Here is a 14,914-nt window from a genome sequence, read left to right on the forward strand (position 1 = left end):
AAACCTGAGAGAAGTATTTCAACAACAAACGTAAACTAAACTCTAAAGCTCCTACAGAAACATCACCTGTCTGTTTTTAAGGGTACAGAGGATCAGGACCAGATGTTGGAACTGACTTTAAAAGCGTCAATACTCATTAAACATTTTTATAGCTGAACTTGGAATCAGCATGTGCGAGAGAGCGAAGCTTTATGTGCTACCTTTGAGCAGGACATCAAAGAGCACTGGAGCTGCTAATGACAGGCCTATGCACGTCTGAGTTCAACAATTAGCTGATGCAGCTAATTATCCCCCAAAAAATACAGCACGAGCAGAACGTCAAGCAGCAAATCCATGTAAAAGTAACAGAAAAAGATAAATAGGTTGCCCTGCATTTGACATTTGTACAACAGTAAAAGTTTTCCTACTGGGGATCCACAGGAAGAGTTTTAGGTATTCTTGTATTGGGTTTCAGTGAAGAGAGGAGCACCCCTAAACATAATCCCCACCCCCCTTAGAAACTCACTCCTACCTCCAAAAGTCACAACCTATCCCTTCCAGTGTAGTGTCATTTCACAGAGTGTTAACCCACCTCTGGAATTTCAGAGAGGAAGAAGAGGAAGCAAATTATGGGATATAGAGTACAGCTGCAGCAAGAGAGCAACATTTTTCCCCCTAGAGGCTTTGACTTTGTGCTTTTGGAAATATCTGAAATCCAGCGTGCCTTGTGTTAAAACCTCAACTAAGACCTGTTCCTGTCTAAGGATTTTAATGAGCGTAAGCCCCCAGGAGGAATAGTCGGAACTCACAGCAACCAAAGTCAGCCCCGTGGGAAACAAAGCTCTGAGGCTGCTCACGGTCACAGCCATGCAGCCGCTCACCTTGGTCGGTGCTCTTTTTCTCCTGCTCCACATCTTTTCCACTAGTGCAGAAGCCCATAGGTAAGTCAATGAACTAGAACGACAGAGCATTTGATGTCGTTTGGTGGGAGACTTGCAGCAGGTGTAAACTTTACACGGATATTTAGTCAATAATTAAAAAGTCATATCATAAATGTCAGATAGATTTCTATGTATTATAAAACTTAAAACTGTCACATTGCAATGACTCTGAAATGCACTGGCATCAATAATAGACCAACAGTATTGGCTAATATACAATTTGGCCCCACTTCCTGTAGACAAAAAAGTTAATTACTAGCATTTTAAGTGCCGGTTCCCCTACATGCTTTTATTTTAAGTTGAGCTTAACAAGTAACGTGACCCCCCTTCAATTTTGCACTGAATTATGTGCTTTAAATCTTTACAGGGAAAGTTGTTGTTTTGATCGTATGTACACATTGCTGTCCATGCCAACAGAGGACTATGAGAGTGGCAGCTAAATGTGGCACAGCAACTGTTAATAACTGAAGAGCACCTGTCACACTTAGGAGCCCCTTTCCTGTGGGCTATTCTGGTATTTCTATCAAGTCTCAGATTCCTCCAGTCCCGCTGGAGCCAAGGCTGCTTATAGGATGCTATCTGCGTGACACCTAAACATCTGGGATATTAAGAGTTTGGTACTAAGCTTAAAAGTAGAGATAATGATTCTAAAAGCTGTAAAGTCAGATCTGGATGTGCAATTCTGACATGAAGTTACTTATTTATTAAGTAAATGGCAAACAGCGTCTTTGCATCTTAATTTAATTACAGGTTAAAAATAGACACATGCAATACAATCTATATGTACTGAAAGTTATGTTGAATGCGATGCAGACTCGCTGACCTTTCCAGTAGAGTCTCATCTGACTCCAGAAATTTGACTCAGGTGAAGATCAAAAAAAGAAAGGGGGGGGGGGGGGGGGGACATATGGTTGTCCATAAGGTATCAATGTGCAACACAGGAAGTGTCTGATTAGTGTGTTTTTCTCCATCTGTAGTCTACATTCTGTAAGCTGGCTGTTGCTCCACAGGGAGCCCGAATTATCACTAAACGAGCCTATGAGAGGACACTGTTTATTATTTCAAACACCTACCATTGGGACCAAGATTAAAAGATAGGGATTGCTGAAAATGTTCAATTAGGAGTGCTTAGTGAGACTGATGTTCCATGCATTAACCAGAGTGGGCTATACATTTTGAGACAGTGAAATTACACATCTTACCTTCTACTCCTCTCTTGTTCTAAAAAGGCACTACCGACAAGTCCTTACTGGAAACCAAGCAGGTGTGTGTCGCTATGGCAGGAGACTGGAGTGTTGCTATGGCTGGAAGAAAAACAGTAGAGGACAGTGTGAGGGTAAGAGCAGTCCAGATTGATTGAAAGACTGGTTTCTGTGATGTGATATATATATATATATGAATCTTTGAATGAAAAGCAAAATAATTATAGAGGCATTATCTAAATTCACTGCCACAATACATGATGTCCTAAAAATTGTTCTTTTCTTTTCATGAAAGATTTTCCTAACCCAGAAAATGTGGAGAAAATGATAAGTCTAGATTGAAAAACCTTGCCTGCATGATAGAAATGTGTGGTTTGACTATATTCCATCGTTCTCAAACCACTGATATTTCTGGTGGTATTTTCTTCATGTTAAATGTTTTACCAGCTCAATGTGAGCACGGCTGCAAGCACGGGGAATGTGTTGGCCCCAACAAATGCAAGTGTGTCCCAGGATACACCGGAAAGACGTGTAATCAAGGTGCGTATTTGGGGTCAGTGAAGAGGGTCTGGAAAATCTGGGTCAAACTGGGTACAAGATAATCTAATTCCCAGCTAATAACACGCTGTACTAGCTAATTTTAGGTACATTTAACTTAATCTTTATCTCTTGTGTATCAATAAAAAAAGCATTTCAGTTAAACTTACATTTTTTAGGTTTTAGAAAAGAAGGTATTGCGGTTGAAAAAATGAGGATGGCTCTTATTTCTAGATCTGAATGAGTGCGGCCTGAAACCTCGTCCCTGCGAGCATCGCTGCATGAACAGCTACGGAAGTTACAAGTGCTACTGTCTCAATGGTTACACCTTAATGCCTGATGGATCTTGTGCCAGTGAGTAATGTTGTGCTACTATCCATACATACCCTAAGTGGAAACATAAAGAAAAGCTGCCATGTTTGCCTGTTTATAAATGTGTGTGGGGGTTTTTTGTGTTTGTGTTGCATTCATATAGATTCCAGGACATGCTCTCTTGCTCACTGTCAGTATGGCTGTGAAGAAGTTCAGGGGGAGATTCGCTGCCTCTGCCCATCGGTGGGGCTACAACTGGGGCATGATGAGAGAAATTGTGTAGGTGAGCAACCGCACTCACATAACCATCAAGCATAAACACAGTGATTGAATGTTATTTAATATATATATATATGTTATATAGTGTCATGTGATGAAAACCTATGTCAAATATGATACACAGGCCTAAGCAACATGTAAGCACACAAAAAAATCAGATCAGCCCTTATCTAAATAAGAAATACAGAGTGAGAAATGACTTTCTTCGGTTTGTTTCCGTCTCATGGATTGGAGTTTTTTGTGAGTTTTTTTTTTTTTTACAGTGGAACAATTCTGTAATGTTTCTATTATGTGGCTTGTGCATGCTTGGCTTGTAAATCAGATGGATGCAATTAAGTAAATATTTCTTCCCACAAAACTGCGGGAGCTGTGACAGTTTGACATACTGATTACAGAGGGGAAATAAAATAATAGTTCTGGAGCATTACATTTCAGGACTGACATGGATCCAACACACTGAAAAATAGAGGTACAGCAATGCACTTTTGCTCTGAAAATGTACCAAAAAGTCAATTTTACCCAGATGTCCTGTGCTATAACAGACATAGAATAAACCCTTCTGGGGCAGATGCATTTCTACTGTATCCATCATGATAGGATAGGTTGTTTCTAATAATTTAAAGTTTATACATAGCAAAACACACATACCTGTAGATAAATATAAGTAAAATAACAAAATGATATGACTGAATGAAAATATGATGGTAAATGTATTCAATTAACTATTGTCTATGCAGCAATAGGCTGACTCCTACGGCTATTTGGAACTATATTGTGCTCAAAAACATAACTAATGGTGACGTTCCTATTAGCTGAAAAAAAACCTTCTATAAGAAGAGCAGCTGATGATGACTCCATGTGAAAAAGCACAGAGGAAGCACAAGGTTGTCTACATCCTGCCCAGGAAAATAGTCAGCAAGAAGTTTCAGGACTCCAGAGCAGTGGAAAAACTAGTGCTACTAGTGAACTTCCCCATGTTCACTTTTGATATCTTATATAGGGTAGTGCCCCAGCAACGTTTTGTACTAGGCAAAACTATGATTGCGTTATTTTTAAGTGAATTAAATCATAGGCCCTTTAATTTTGCCTGTTTTGTTTCCCTTCAGATATTGATGAATGTGTAACTGGGAAGAACCTCTGCCCACACAACAGGCAATGTGTGAACACCTTTGGCAGCTACTACTGCAAGTGCCAGGATGGCTACGATCTGAAATATGTTGACGGCAAATATGACTGTGTAGGTAAGGTATATGAGTTTATTACGGAGAAACATTTTATGATCAATTCTGCTCCTAAAAAAAGGTACAAATAGGCTTCTTCCAATTCCAGACCTGGATGAGTGTGCAGCCAGCACCCACAAGTGCAGCCACCATGCTGTCTGTCTGAACACTCAAGGATCCTACAAGTGCAGGTGCAAGTCTGGCTTCAGAGGCAATGGCTTTGAATGCTCCGGTGAGATCCAAGAACTGTTACACAGAAATATGAGTTCATTTGTTTTAGGGATGCCTTTTGATATGTAACAAAGTTTGTCAAATAAAGCCATTCGTAACAGATTTCAAAAACTTATGTCTCAGGCCTTTCCCAGATTAGAGGAGTCAGTCAGATAGTTCAGGAGCAATTTTCCAGACACATATTTCATTTGGACTCACTCTTTAAACATCAGCACACAACAGTCCTGGCAAGGCTAGTTTACTGATTTCATACTGCACTCCTTTTTTACAGATGTTAGCAACAGAGAGCCACCGATTGAAAACACACCTGTGTAAATATGACATTGTATGATAGCCAGCCATCTGGAGAAGAAAAGGAAAGACAGGTTATGTTGTACTCTTTGAACGAGGCCTTGATAATAACAGGTGAAGCCTTGTGCAGCCAAATTACATTACGAGAATAATTGGCCAGGACTTTCAGCTTAAATGAAGATGCCTTTATTTTTTGTAGCCAAGCCATTTTATCAGAGGTCGTGGGATGGAGACAAAGGCAGTGCAGATGATTTCCTCAATGGTGAGATTGTGTGGAATCCAAGACCCTGCTTCCGCTGCTCACTCCCTGCCCTGCAACCCTACTCATTCCCGACTCTTGCCTACTGTTAAGAAACCCTCTAATTCTTTCCCTTGCTCGTGGCTGGAAATGTTGTACATCCAAGCGCACACAACTTGATATGAGACTTGGACACCTCAGCATAACCCTTTATATGCAGAATGTGTATGATAAAATGCTTGTGCTTTTAAGACACTGGTTTAAATTATGTGCAATGATTGTGGCTGCCATGCTTCATCTGCATTAAGTAGAACAAGAACAGCAGCTGCAAAACAAATGACAACAAACACATCTGAATCCTGGTAAAACACTGTATTCCCCATTCATGATTGCAGTTCCACATGTCTAATCTAATTCCCTTCCCTGCCTGCAGCTATCCCAGACTCCCAAATGAGGCCTGGCATTCTGGGAGGTAAGCTGGGCGGCGAGGACATCAAAAATGTTATCCCAGAACCAGTCGCAACGCCCCCTCCGAGGAGCCACCAGCAGCCTTTTGACTATGATGGAGAGGTCTACATTGGCACCAGGACTGAGGAGAGACAGGAGGAGGAATTTCCTCAGGAAGAAGAAGAGGAAGAAGAGGAAGACAACCAGCTCAATCCAAGAGGAGATGTTTTCAGTAAGTATCCTTTCGCTTGGCTCTCTTGAAGTAATTCTGGCATTCTGAGTGGCCCCCAATGTATTAACTATACATAGACTAAACAAACTCAGAATGTTTCTACAGAGACTTCGCTGTCCACACAGCATCTGAATACAATTATTGTTTTTTTCAGTAACCAACTGAAATAAGTAAAAAATAGCAGGTTAGGTCAGGTCTAAGACCTTGACCAGAGAAAAAAGTGGCTTGTTGCTTCATGTCCCCTGTCCACACCAGGTTCCTCCAAGACCTGGATAAATCTTCTTGGAAGGTTTGATTTTACTAACAATGGAGAAACATACATTTGCCATTTCAGTTGCGCTTAAATTTGATTCTTTTTAGGGAACAACAGGCACACATTGAATCTGATTAGTCAGAGATGTCCCAGTCATGCTGATTTGTCATGTGCGTTAGCACTGTACAAAATATATGGTCACTAACCCTAAAATTGTTTTAACTCTAAGCTCACATTTTTTAAAACTATTTTCTAATATTAAACCGCTGGCTAAAACAACTAAAAAATATAAAGATCTCAAAAAGAACGCAGTAATGTAATATTAATAAATTATCTGAATCTACAGATTACGAGACATGATGGCTTCTAGCACTTCATTCACACTTGAGTTGTGTGTATATATATGTATGTTCTGGCAACAAATTCAGACACTTTCATTGGATAAAAAGAGAAGAGTGGGCAGTGTGGTCATGCAGTGGTATGCGCCTCATTGAGAAACCCCAAAAATGAGGTTACCTTTCACCACTAATCCTGATATTTAGTCTGTGTAAGATCTCAGATAAGCAAGAGGAGACAGGCCCCAAGACATCCATCACCTCCAGGGAGGAATTTTACCCTGTCAGCATGTGAGAGCCCAGGGATACAACTCATCCTGGGCCTGTTTCCCATCTCCTAGGAGGAGGGTGAGGAAGGGAGGGAGGTTACAAAGCCTCCAAGCCTTTTATTATGTTTTCCCCAAAACAGCTGTTGTGCAAACAGACTTGACTCCTAGTAGGAAAGTCTGTCATCAGCACTCGAGACCTCTCTAACACTAGCCCACTCTGGATGAGCAGGTTCAATAACCCCAGTTGTCACTCGTCTGACTGTCTAAGGCTGCTTGACATGGGGGTGGTTTGCTGTAAAAGCTTCAAAGTACTTCGGGGGGGATCCTAAAGTTTTAGTTCTATCTCAAGACATGAGTGACAACAGGGCAGGTCGACACCTGTTGGCTAAAAGGCCCTTTCTGGCGTTTGTTTCATCCTGGAAAATTTCTTTACTGCATAATATAGGAATGTTTTTTTTAAGATCACATATTTTTTGAGGAATTCATGGACAAAAAGTTCTTTGTTTTTTTATGAGGCAAAATTTATGAGGCACATTTTTTGTGATTTTGGGTAATTGTGATGCAGTTGTCTGCTTTTACTTGTACTTATAATCACATTCTGCTGACATAATGTATGCGCCAATGTATTAGGTACACCTTGCTAAAACTAATGCAGTTTAATACAACAGTCAGGCAGTAAATCCTTACATTATAACCTTTGTGAAAGTAGGATTTATTGCAGGACTGCAATAATTTAAGCTAGGTGTACCCTAATAAACTTACCAATGTGTGTTTATTTAGCTGAAAATTCATGAATGTATACTCTTTTTTCCTCGATTCTCTAAACACAGTATCAGAGGAGTTTGAATCAGTGTTTGGTCCTGCCACAGAAGTCAAAGAAATCCAACTAGCACCCGTTCAGGAAGGTAATCAAATATCTGTTTATGTGCCGCTGTTACATAATGACGGTTTATGTGACTAATTTGCTGATGTGCTCTCATTGCTTTGCCCTGTAGAGTTTATCATGGATTGCAACTTTGATCAGGGAGCCTGTGAGTGGGTCCAAGACAAGGCTGATGACATGGACTGGAGTGTAGCCTACCATGATGATGGTAATTATTAAAAAGTTTTTTAGGCTGTTTTTATTTTTTAGATTATTTAAGATTAATTTAGTATACTACACTTCACTTGTATGTGCTACAAGCTCTTTCAGGTGCTGAGTACTACATGGCCATGAGTGGGCTCATAGGGGAGCAGGAGGATGTAGCCAAGCTGAAGTTGCTTCTCAGTGACCGGGCCCAGCAGGTCAGCTTCTGTCTCACCTTTGACTACCGTGTGGTGGGCCATAATGTGGGAACTCTCAGGGTGCTGCTGGATAACAATGCTTACCCAGTATGGGAGCAGAGCCAAAGCAGAGACCAGGGCTGGCAGACAGAGCTCCTCACTGTGGCCTGGAAAGAAGAGGCCCCAGTATCTGTGAGTCAATTTCTCATTTTATAAGACATATTATCGATAGATGATTGTCAAACCAGTGCTGTAATTGTTAATAATGATTACACCTGTAATAAAGAGGTTGAATAGCACAAATGTTGTATCAAAAGTATGTGCAGTACTTATCTGAATAGCTAAGATGGGCTTTTTCCCCCTAAAATGTTACATTAATTTCGTTCACAGTATGTTTGAAAGACAAAAGGCAAACTCACTACTGGAGTCTACAACCTAAAGATGCAATGGTAACCTTGAATGTCTTTCAGATTGTCTTTGAAGCGCAGCGTGGGAAAGGTGTTGGAGGGGAGATTGGGTTGAACAATGTTGTGCTGACCTCAGGGCCCTGTCAAGAGGATGTCAGTCCAGTCTTTTAAGAAACTCCACCCAGGATTTCCAACTTGAAAATCAGCTCCAATTGAAACTGGGACTTTCTCTGTGTTTAACTCATGGCTTAGCCACAGGACAGCCACATAAAGATGCAGACACAGGTCTCCAGGAAAGATTATGTACATTCAGAGCATGCATGTTTACGTTATGACCATGCTGCTACATCAATACATCCTACTACATTCTCTACCATTTTCTTTTACAATACAAATAACTCAGATCTCAGGAATAGGTGGAAATGCTAACTTTGTCTGTTAATTAGGTTTGACAGTATTGTGTGTAGTCCTTTGCTGTGCTTGTGATAGTACATTGCTGAAGTTATCTGAAAATAATCTGACATGTAATGTGAATTCTTAGGTGAATTATATCTGATATTCAATCTTAGATGAATAACTTTTGAAGGCTATTTTGCATGATAAAATGTATCAGTGCATAACTGCTGTGAATTTCGCTTTCATATTATACTGTACTATTACATTAAATCGGTTTGTTTTTTTCTAACTTTGTCTACCATTCCTTTTGTTACCCACATACTGTATGGTTGTATACCTGAATGCCTAATCTTAATCATATCACTTACTGTAATTCTAGCATCATCTGGATATAGTCTAATGGTAATAGCAGTGACTGTGGTGGTATCATAAACCAGTATTATGGGGTGTACAAAATCCAAGGTATTATGACATAGTATGAGCTAATATTAGTCTGCTGGCTGAAGAAATACCACCACAAATGACAAATATTAAAGGATTCCAGGGCTGGTATTTGATTACAGAAAACTGTTGATTCCTGATTTGTGGTAAATTTACACTCAATTTGAGAAAATTATGCTTTCATGACAATATAACTATCCATATCAAAAAGGGGAAAAGAGGATGGTTTTCTCCCACAACAGACAGCTGATGAGAGTGTGGGGGATTTATAACGTCAATAATGTTGCTGTCTTTGATAATAATTGTGTATGGGTACAGTTTTGAGGTACTTGTGCTTTACTTGATTACATTTTTGCGACCATCTGAGCTAGATTTCAGAGGGAAACAATGCATTTTTCACTCTACTACATTAAAAGCATTAGAATGATGCTTACTCAGCATTGTGTCAAATGTGTCTCAGTAAAAATAACTGTAGCGTTAATCCAACTGGGCCACTCTGCATACAAAGCACATTAGTTGTTCCTTGACGTAGTAAAATAACCTAGATTGCTAATGCTGCTAATACTGTTGTAATTACTTAGTAGCTCGGGGAGCAGCATCTAGTGTTTTTTCATGAGGCGTATAGTGTAGTACATCTTGGATACTTGCAGATAACATCTAAATGTCGCTATCTGGTGGCAGCGCATGAATAATACAAAGAAGTAAAACATGAGGAATGTCACCGATGGAGATACGCCGGGGACCAGCTAACAACTGTAGACAAATAAACACTAAGTTAGGCAAAGTCCCGCTTGGGTTGAAAGGTTGCATGATATTTTCGCTGTAACGTGCACACTGCGACTAATATCAGTCATATGAGTTGAAGGGGCGTGAAACGTCATCTCAGCGCTCGTTGGTTGTATTCTGTCTGGCTAGATCACATGACCGGAGGCCGTCCATGTATCGTTAGCTTGCTAGCAGCTAGCTGCGTTAGCACCGAGCCTTTGGAGTTCACCAGGAAACGGTGCGACCTAACGTTGACTCGAGCCACCCCCAGTGCGAGGAGCAGTCAAACGTATGCATTCATATTTTTCCGTGTTATATTTCTCGTTGACTCGGCGGCGGGTTGGTTGAAACTGTGAGGTAGTGTTACGTTACTAGCAAGCTCCACCTGCAAGTAAACCTGAGCTAGAGAAAGTAGTGTATTTTATTAGCCTAACGGTGTTCCCTTGTTTTCATTTTTTCATGTTAGCCTAGCTTAGCTAACACCTGGCCAGTTGATAAACCTACAGTTCGTACTCTCTCTACTAGCGGTTTATAGCCATTGGTTTGATGTTGTGTACGTCATATGTGACAAGCTATCTCTTTTTACGTGGTTGTGCTCACAGTGTAATGATCGTTTGGTAGCAGATTATGCTTTATTGCAACAGTGGGGATATAACGGCAGTCCTGTGCCATCTGTTAATCAGGAAACTGATTGCTTGTCACTGTTACAGCTGTTTGTTGCATGGCTGCTCACATCAACATTAAACAAATGAGCATGTGACCAAGGACAAGGGTCTACAGCACATTATCTGGACAAGTGGAGGAGGCCAAAATCAATCGTGGGTGAGACCAAAGAGCTCAAAACATCCACCAAAAATTGTGCTTCTGCAGCAAGATCGTGTTGTACAGATAATAACAATATATTTTGCACATTGCATGTCTCCATTAGGTAAATTATTTCCAAGTGTTCGATCAGGAGTGAATAGCCATGACAACAAAGACATCCCTGCTGAAAGTCATTCTGCTGGGTGATGGTGGTGTAGGAAAAAGCTCCATCATGAATCGCTACGTCACCAACAAGTTTGACGCACACCTTTTCCACACCATTGGCGTTGAGTTCCTCAACAAGGAACTTGAGGTAGACGGCCACCAGGTTACCCTACAGATCTGGGACACAGCTGGCCAGGAGCGCTTCCGCAGCCTGAGGACTCCTTTCTATCGTGGTTCTGACTGCTGCCTGCTCACCTTCAGCGTAGATGACAACCAGAGTTTTCTCAACTTAGGCAACTGGAAGAAGGAGTTCATCTACTATGCAGATGTCAAGGAGCCAGAGAAGTTCCCATTCGTAGTCTTGGGCAACAAAGTGGACGTGACAGAGCGGCAGGTGTCTACTGAGGAGGCTCTGCAATGGTGCAAGGAGAACGGCGACTTCCCCTATTATGAGACCAGTGCCAAGGATGCCACCAATGTAGCGGTGGCGTTTGAGGAGGCAGTGCGTAGAGTGTTGGCAGCGGATGAGAGAACGGACCACCTCATCCCCACAGACACAGTCAAGCTCCACAGAAAGCCTCGCTCCGCCACCACATGCTGTTCATAACATCCAGGAGTTATCACTAACATTAATATTCCTGTAATGCCTGTTATGTGATGAGGCTGTAGGTTTACAATGCTGAAGTAACATCTTATTTAAACAAATTATGCTACTGGCTTTATGATTTGTTTTACCGTTGAAGGCTTGATAATAATAATAGTTGGACTTCTGTTTGAAGAGACATCGAGGAAACACTACGTTTCTTATTACAAATAAACATGAAATCACTGAATCATTCACTCGGCGCTGTCACAATTCAAAAGCCAGGCTATGGAGGGGTAACAGAAAAACAAACTATATTTTGTGTTGGCCCGAGACAGTGTGTGAGTAAATTCATGTCATTACGGAACAGGGGCAATGTATTTGAGAAGTTTCACTTCCCTCTCAAATGCTCAAATGTTCCCTTCTGTCACAAAGGCAAATTATAATGTGATTCTGTAAAATGTGTTTAGAAGTGTACTACCTTGGGCGTGCGATCATCATAGGGTTTCTGAACTTCACTCCCAAATGTAATAATGCAGATAGTGATGAACTGTATATTTATATTTAGAAAATAACAATTCAATAACTTATACAGCCCAATCTTTTGACAATAATAAAGTAGCTAAGGCACTACTTTGTGTAACTAACACAAAGTGGCTTGTTGTCATTGTTGCACCTTTAGGTCTTGTTTGTGCACATTCTGCATAGTGAATAGATAATGGCTATATGCTGGAAGCACTGAGGGGGACAAGATCCCTAACAAAATTAAAGCAAAGTTAACATGCATGGCGTATGGTGTATTTAAGTTTCTGGAAAGTTTTGTATTTTATAACCTGTTTTTACCTTAAATGTCAGTGAATTAATATTTCCTGGAGGAAATTGTAATGAAGGGGCAGTCAAGATTGAGTACATTTTTATTCCACTAATTTGAGTTTATTGTTTTAAATAATGATTTTGATCATCAAAGCACTTCTAACATTTTTTCTACTTACAATTCAACATCTTTCCCCACAGCTTAATATTTAAAATGGTGAACCATTCATTTGCCTTAACTATTTCTCATTGAGATTTCATATATTAAAAGTTGTACTACTGGTATGCTAAACGATAAATAAACCACCTGAGAATTCATACTGTAAAAGCATGTTTTGTAGCCTGTGAAGTCAGAAAAGTCAGTTTATTATCCCAAGGTTTTAACTGAATGTTACCATTCTGTTGTGCTTTCTAACCCCTGCAATAATATAATGCTGAAGGCAGTAGATAAGACATAACACAAGTACCTAACTGCACTAGATTGTGTCTATTCATTGAAATGTTTTTGTCATTATTTGTCAAGCACTCTTGGGATAAGTTTAAGCGTTTATTCCTTAAAGTATAATGTTGATAATTAACATACAGTAGCCATATCCACACCACACCCAATGCAAGAAATCAGGAAACCAAAATTATATTAAAAATGTAAATCAGACAGGAAAGTTTTATAGAAAATCCACATCTGTGTTGAATAAAGTTTGCTTTTGTCAAAACAGGAAAAGACAAACATACATCAAACAAGTGTATTAGGTACAACATATCTACAACAAATAGACAAAAACATAAAAATCCTTGTGTATGTGAAGTGATTAACTCAGGAGATGTTTCTTTCCGAGAAACTGTACTTTCCTCTCAAAAGCCGTGGAGCGGATTGGTGCATTGATTTCATAGAATGGATTCATTGCAAACTGGAAGACAGAATAAATGATTTAATCAAACACTGAAGGAAACAAATATGCCCAGTGTTACCTCAGGGTACTCTAATCATATGGAAGACAACTTACCTTAATGTAGAAATCGTATACATCATTAAAAAAGTTTTTGATTCCATCTTCTTGTCGCACATCATGCAGCATGATGAATCTTATATGTACACCAAATTAAAGAAAACAAAGCAAAGCCAGTACATTCCTTAGATAATGGCAGTATAGCTACAGCTAACAATTTTCATTATCAATTAACTTGTTGATTATTTTAATAAATGACAAACTATCCAAAACTGAAAGATATTCAATTTACAATTGTATAAAAACAGGTAAACATGACATGTGTATGCTTAAGAAGTTGGACAGAGACAATCTTTGGCATTTTTGCTTGAGGAATAACTAAACACATAATCGATTATCAAAACTGTTTAATCATTTTCTGTCAGTTAATTGACTAATAATTTAAGTTATTGTGCATTACTTTATCCAAATTACAGATATACTATGTAGACTTTTTTGTCTGTCAGTAAAGTAGCGATATACTGTACATGGCGATATTTTGTCAATTTTGTGATTGCAATCAATTTTTTAAAAATGTAGTCTGAGAGAATCAAATATAATAGGGGGGAAAAAGGATATGTCCTGCAGTGACAAAGGCAGAGACAAACCACTCGTTGAACTTGTCCACAGTTTTCAAGTACATATTGTTGGACAACCACATGTTTTCATCCACCAAATCCAGGGCTGCGTGTGCGATGAACTGGTTCAGGTGACGATGGTCATCCTGTGGTCAATGAAACAACTTATTAAACTCGATAAAAGAATAAGAGACATAGCATAACTATAAAGGCCTTGTAGTAGTAACATTAAAGAGACATTTTAGTGTGGTCACATGCTTTATAGATTTGTCCTGACTGTTCTGCTGTAGTCTATGGCTAGGCTAATGAATCACACGCACCATTTTTTTTTCCCTCTACCCTGTTACTGGACAAGAAAAGATGTACTGGAATGTACTCTAATGTTATTAAGCCTTGTTACCTTTGATTCAGGCTTCCCAGATGGCAGGAACTCCATCTCAAACACAGGATTGTCATGATGACCAACCATGACAAAATAAAAACTTCCAGACATCGTCTTCCCTTTATCTTTGCACAGCCAAACTGCCCTGAAAACAATTCAGACCAAAAGAAGTATGTTGGACAAATATCCCAAACATCAGTATCAATTTCACGCAAATTATTGTGAACCTTTCAGCTAGCAAGCTAACAATAGCTGCAGCGCTCCACAGGCGCTTGGCGTCGTCTGGCGTTTAAGTGTGAGACTAAAGTAAACATTTCACAACTTAAATGATTATAAGAATGCAACGTAACATTTAAATACAAGAAGGAAAGCGTATTACTTTGATACAGGCGACTTTGTTTTTACCTGTTTATGTTGCTTCCTGGAGAGCTGTGAGTCGTCGCATAAAGATGACGACATGGTCAATTAGCCAAATAAATGTATCAGTCAGTTGCTGTAAAACGGTTGTTTTTAGCTTCGCTTCATATAAATATTATATCACTGAATTGAATAAGTAATATATTAT

The 14,914-nt window shown here is 39.6% G+C and overlaps 3 protein-coding genes across 8 annotated transcripts; 2 read left to right on the plus strand and 1 right to left on the minus strand.

Moving 5' to 3' along the window:
- Positions 1–527: 527 nt before the first annotated feature.
- On the plus strand, positions 528–9,121 carry egfl6 (EGF-like-domain, multiple 6). 2 transcript variants are annotated; one of them, XM_038721201.1, is made up of 13 exons: positions 528–920; positions 2,150–2,256; positions 2,570–2,662; positions 2,894–3,013; positions 3,135–3,254; positions 4,357–4,491; positions 4,580–4,702; positions 5,192–5,254; positions 5,664–5,909; positions 7,597–7,671; positions 7,762–7,857; positions 7,950–8,221; positions 8,500–9,121. In XM_038721201.1, the coding sequence occupies exons 1-13, from the start codon at positions 847–849 to the stop codon at positions 8,605–8,607; spliced, it is 1,632 nt and encodes a 543-aa protein (XP_038577129.1). In that variant the 5' UTR covers positions 528–846; the 3' UTR covers positions 8,608–9,121. The 2 variants fall into 2 exon arrangements, with proteins under 2 accessions (XP_038577129.1, XP_038577130.1); XM_038721202.1 differs by lacking the exon at positions 5,192–5,254 and having other exon boundaries at positions 529–920.
- Positions 9,122–10,182: 1,061 nt separating this feature from the next.
- rab9a (RAB9A, member RAS oncogene family) lies at positions 10,183–12,376 on the plus strand. 5 transcript variants are annotated; one of them, XM_038720625.1, is made up of 3 exons: positions 10,183–10,327; positions 10,749–10,860; positions 10,967–12,376. In XM_038720625.1, the coding sequence occupies exon 3, from the start codon at positions 11,006–11,008 to the stop codon at positions 11,612–11,614; it is 609 nt and encodes a 202-aa protein (XP_038576553.1). In that variant the 5' UTR covers positions 10,183–10,327; positions 10,749–10,860; positions 10,967–11,005; the 3' UTR covers positions 11,615–12,376. The 5 variants fall into 5 exon arrangements, with proteins under 5 accessions (XP_038576553.1, XP_038576555.1, XP_038576554.1 ...); XM_038720627.1 differs by having other exon boundaries at positions 10,749–10,856; XM_038720626.1 differs by lacking the exon at positions 10,183–10,327 and adding an exon at positions 10,377–10,395.
- Positions 12,377–12,937: 561 nt separating this feature from the next.
- On the minus strand, positions 12,938–14,871 carry trappc2 (trafficking protein particle complex 2). Its single transcript, XM_038720630.1, has 5 exons — positions 14,755–14,871; positions 14,368–14,494; positions 13,969–14,113; positions 13,408–13,493; positions 12,938–13,311 (listed from the first exon to the last, which is right to left on the minus strand). Exons 2-5 carry the CDS (start codon positions 14,458–14,460, stop codon positions 13,213–13,215), a joined length of 423 nt encoding a protein of 140 aa, XP_038576558.1. The 5' UTR covers positions 14,461–14,494; positions 14,755–14,871; the 3' UTR covers positions 12,938–13,212.
- Between the last annotated feature and the right edge of the window lie 43 nt (positions 14,872–14,914).

This window comes from Micropterus salmoides, unplaced genomic scaffold, assembly GCF_014851395.1.
Source record: "Micropterus salmoides isolate LMB-PRFRI ecotype aquatic unplaced genomic scaffold, ASM1485139v1 Ms_hic_scaffold_15, whole genome shotgun sequence".
Lineage (NCBI taxonomy): Eukaryota > Metazoa > Chordata > Actinopteri > Centrarchiformes > Centrarchidae > Micropterus > Micropterus salmoides.

Coding starts and splice junctions, on each gene's coding strand:
- trappc2 (XM_038720630.1), bottom strand. CDS start 14,460: ATGTCTGGAAGTTTTTATTTTGTCATGGTTGGTCATCATGACAATCCT. Junction 13,494..13,968: donor TGCCTTTGTCACTGCAGGAC/ATATCCTTTTTC, acceptor AATTTGGTGTAC/ATATAAGATTCATCATGCTG. Junction 13,312..13,407: donor TATACGATTTCTACATTAAG/GTAAGTTGTCTT, acceptor TCTGTCTTCCAG/TTTGCAATGAATCCATTCTA.
- egfl6 (XM_038721201.1), top strand. CDS start 847: ATGCAGCCGCTCACCTTGGTCGGTGCTCTTTTTCTCCTGCTCCACATC. Junction 2,663..2,893: donor CGGAAAGACGTGTAATCAAG/GTGCGTATTTGG, acceptor TCTTATTTCTAG/ATCTGAATGAGTGCGGCCTG. Junction 5,910..7,596: donor TCCAAGAGGAGATGTTTTCA/GTAAGTATCCTT, acceptor CTCTAAACACAG/TATCAGAGGAGTTTGAATCA.
- rab9a (XM_038720625.1), top strand. CDS start 11,006: ATGACAACAAAGACATCCCTGCTGAAAGTCATTCTGCTGGGTGATGGT.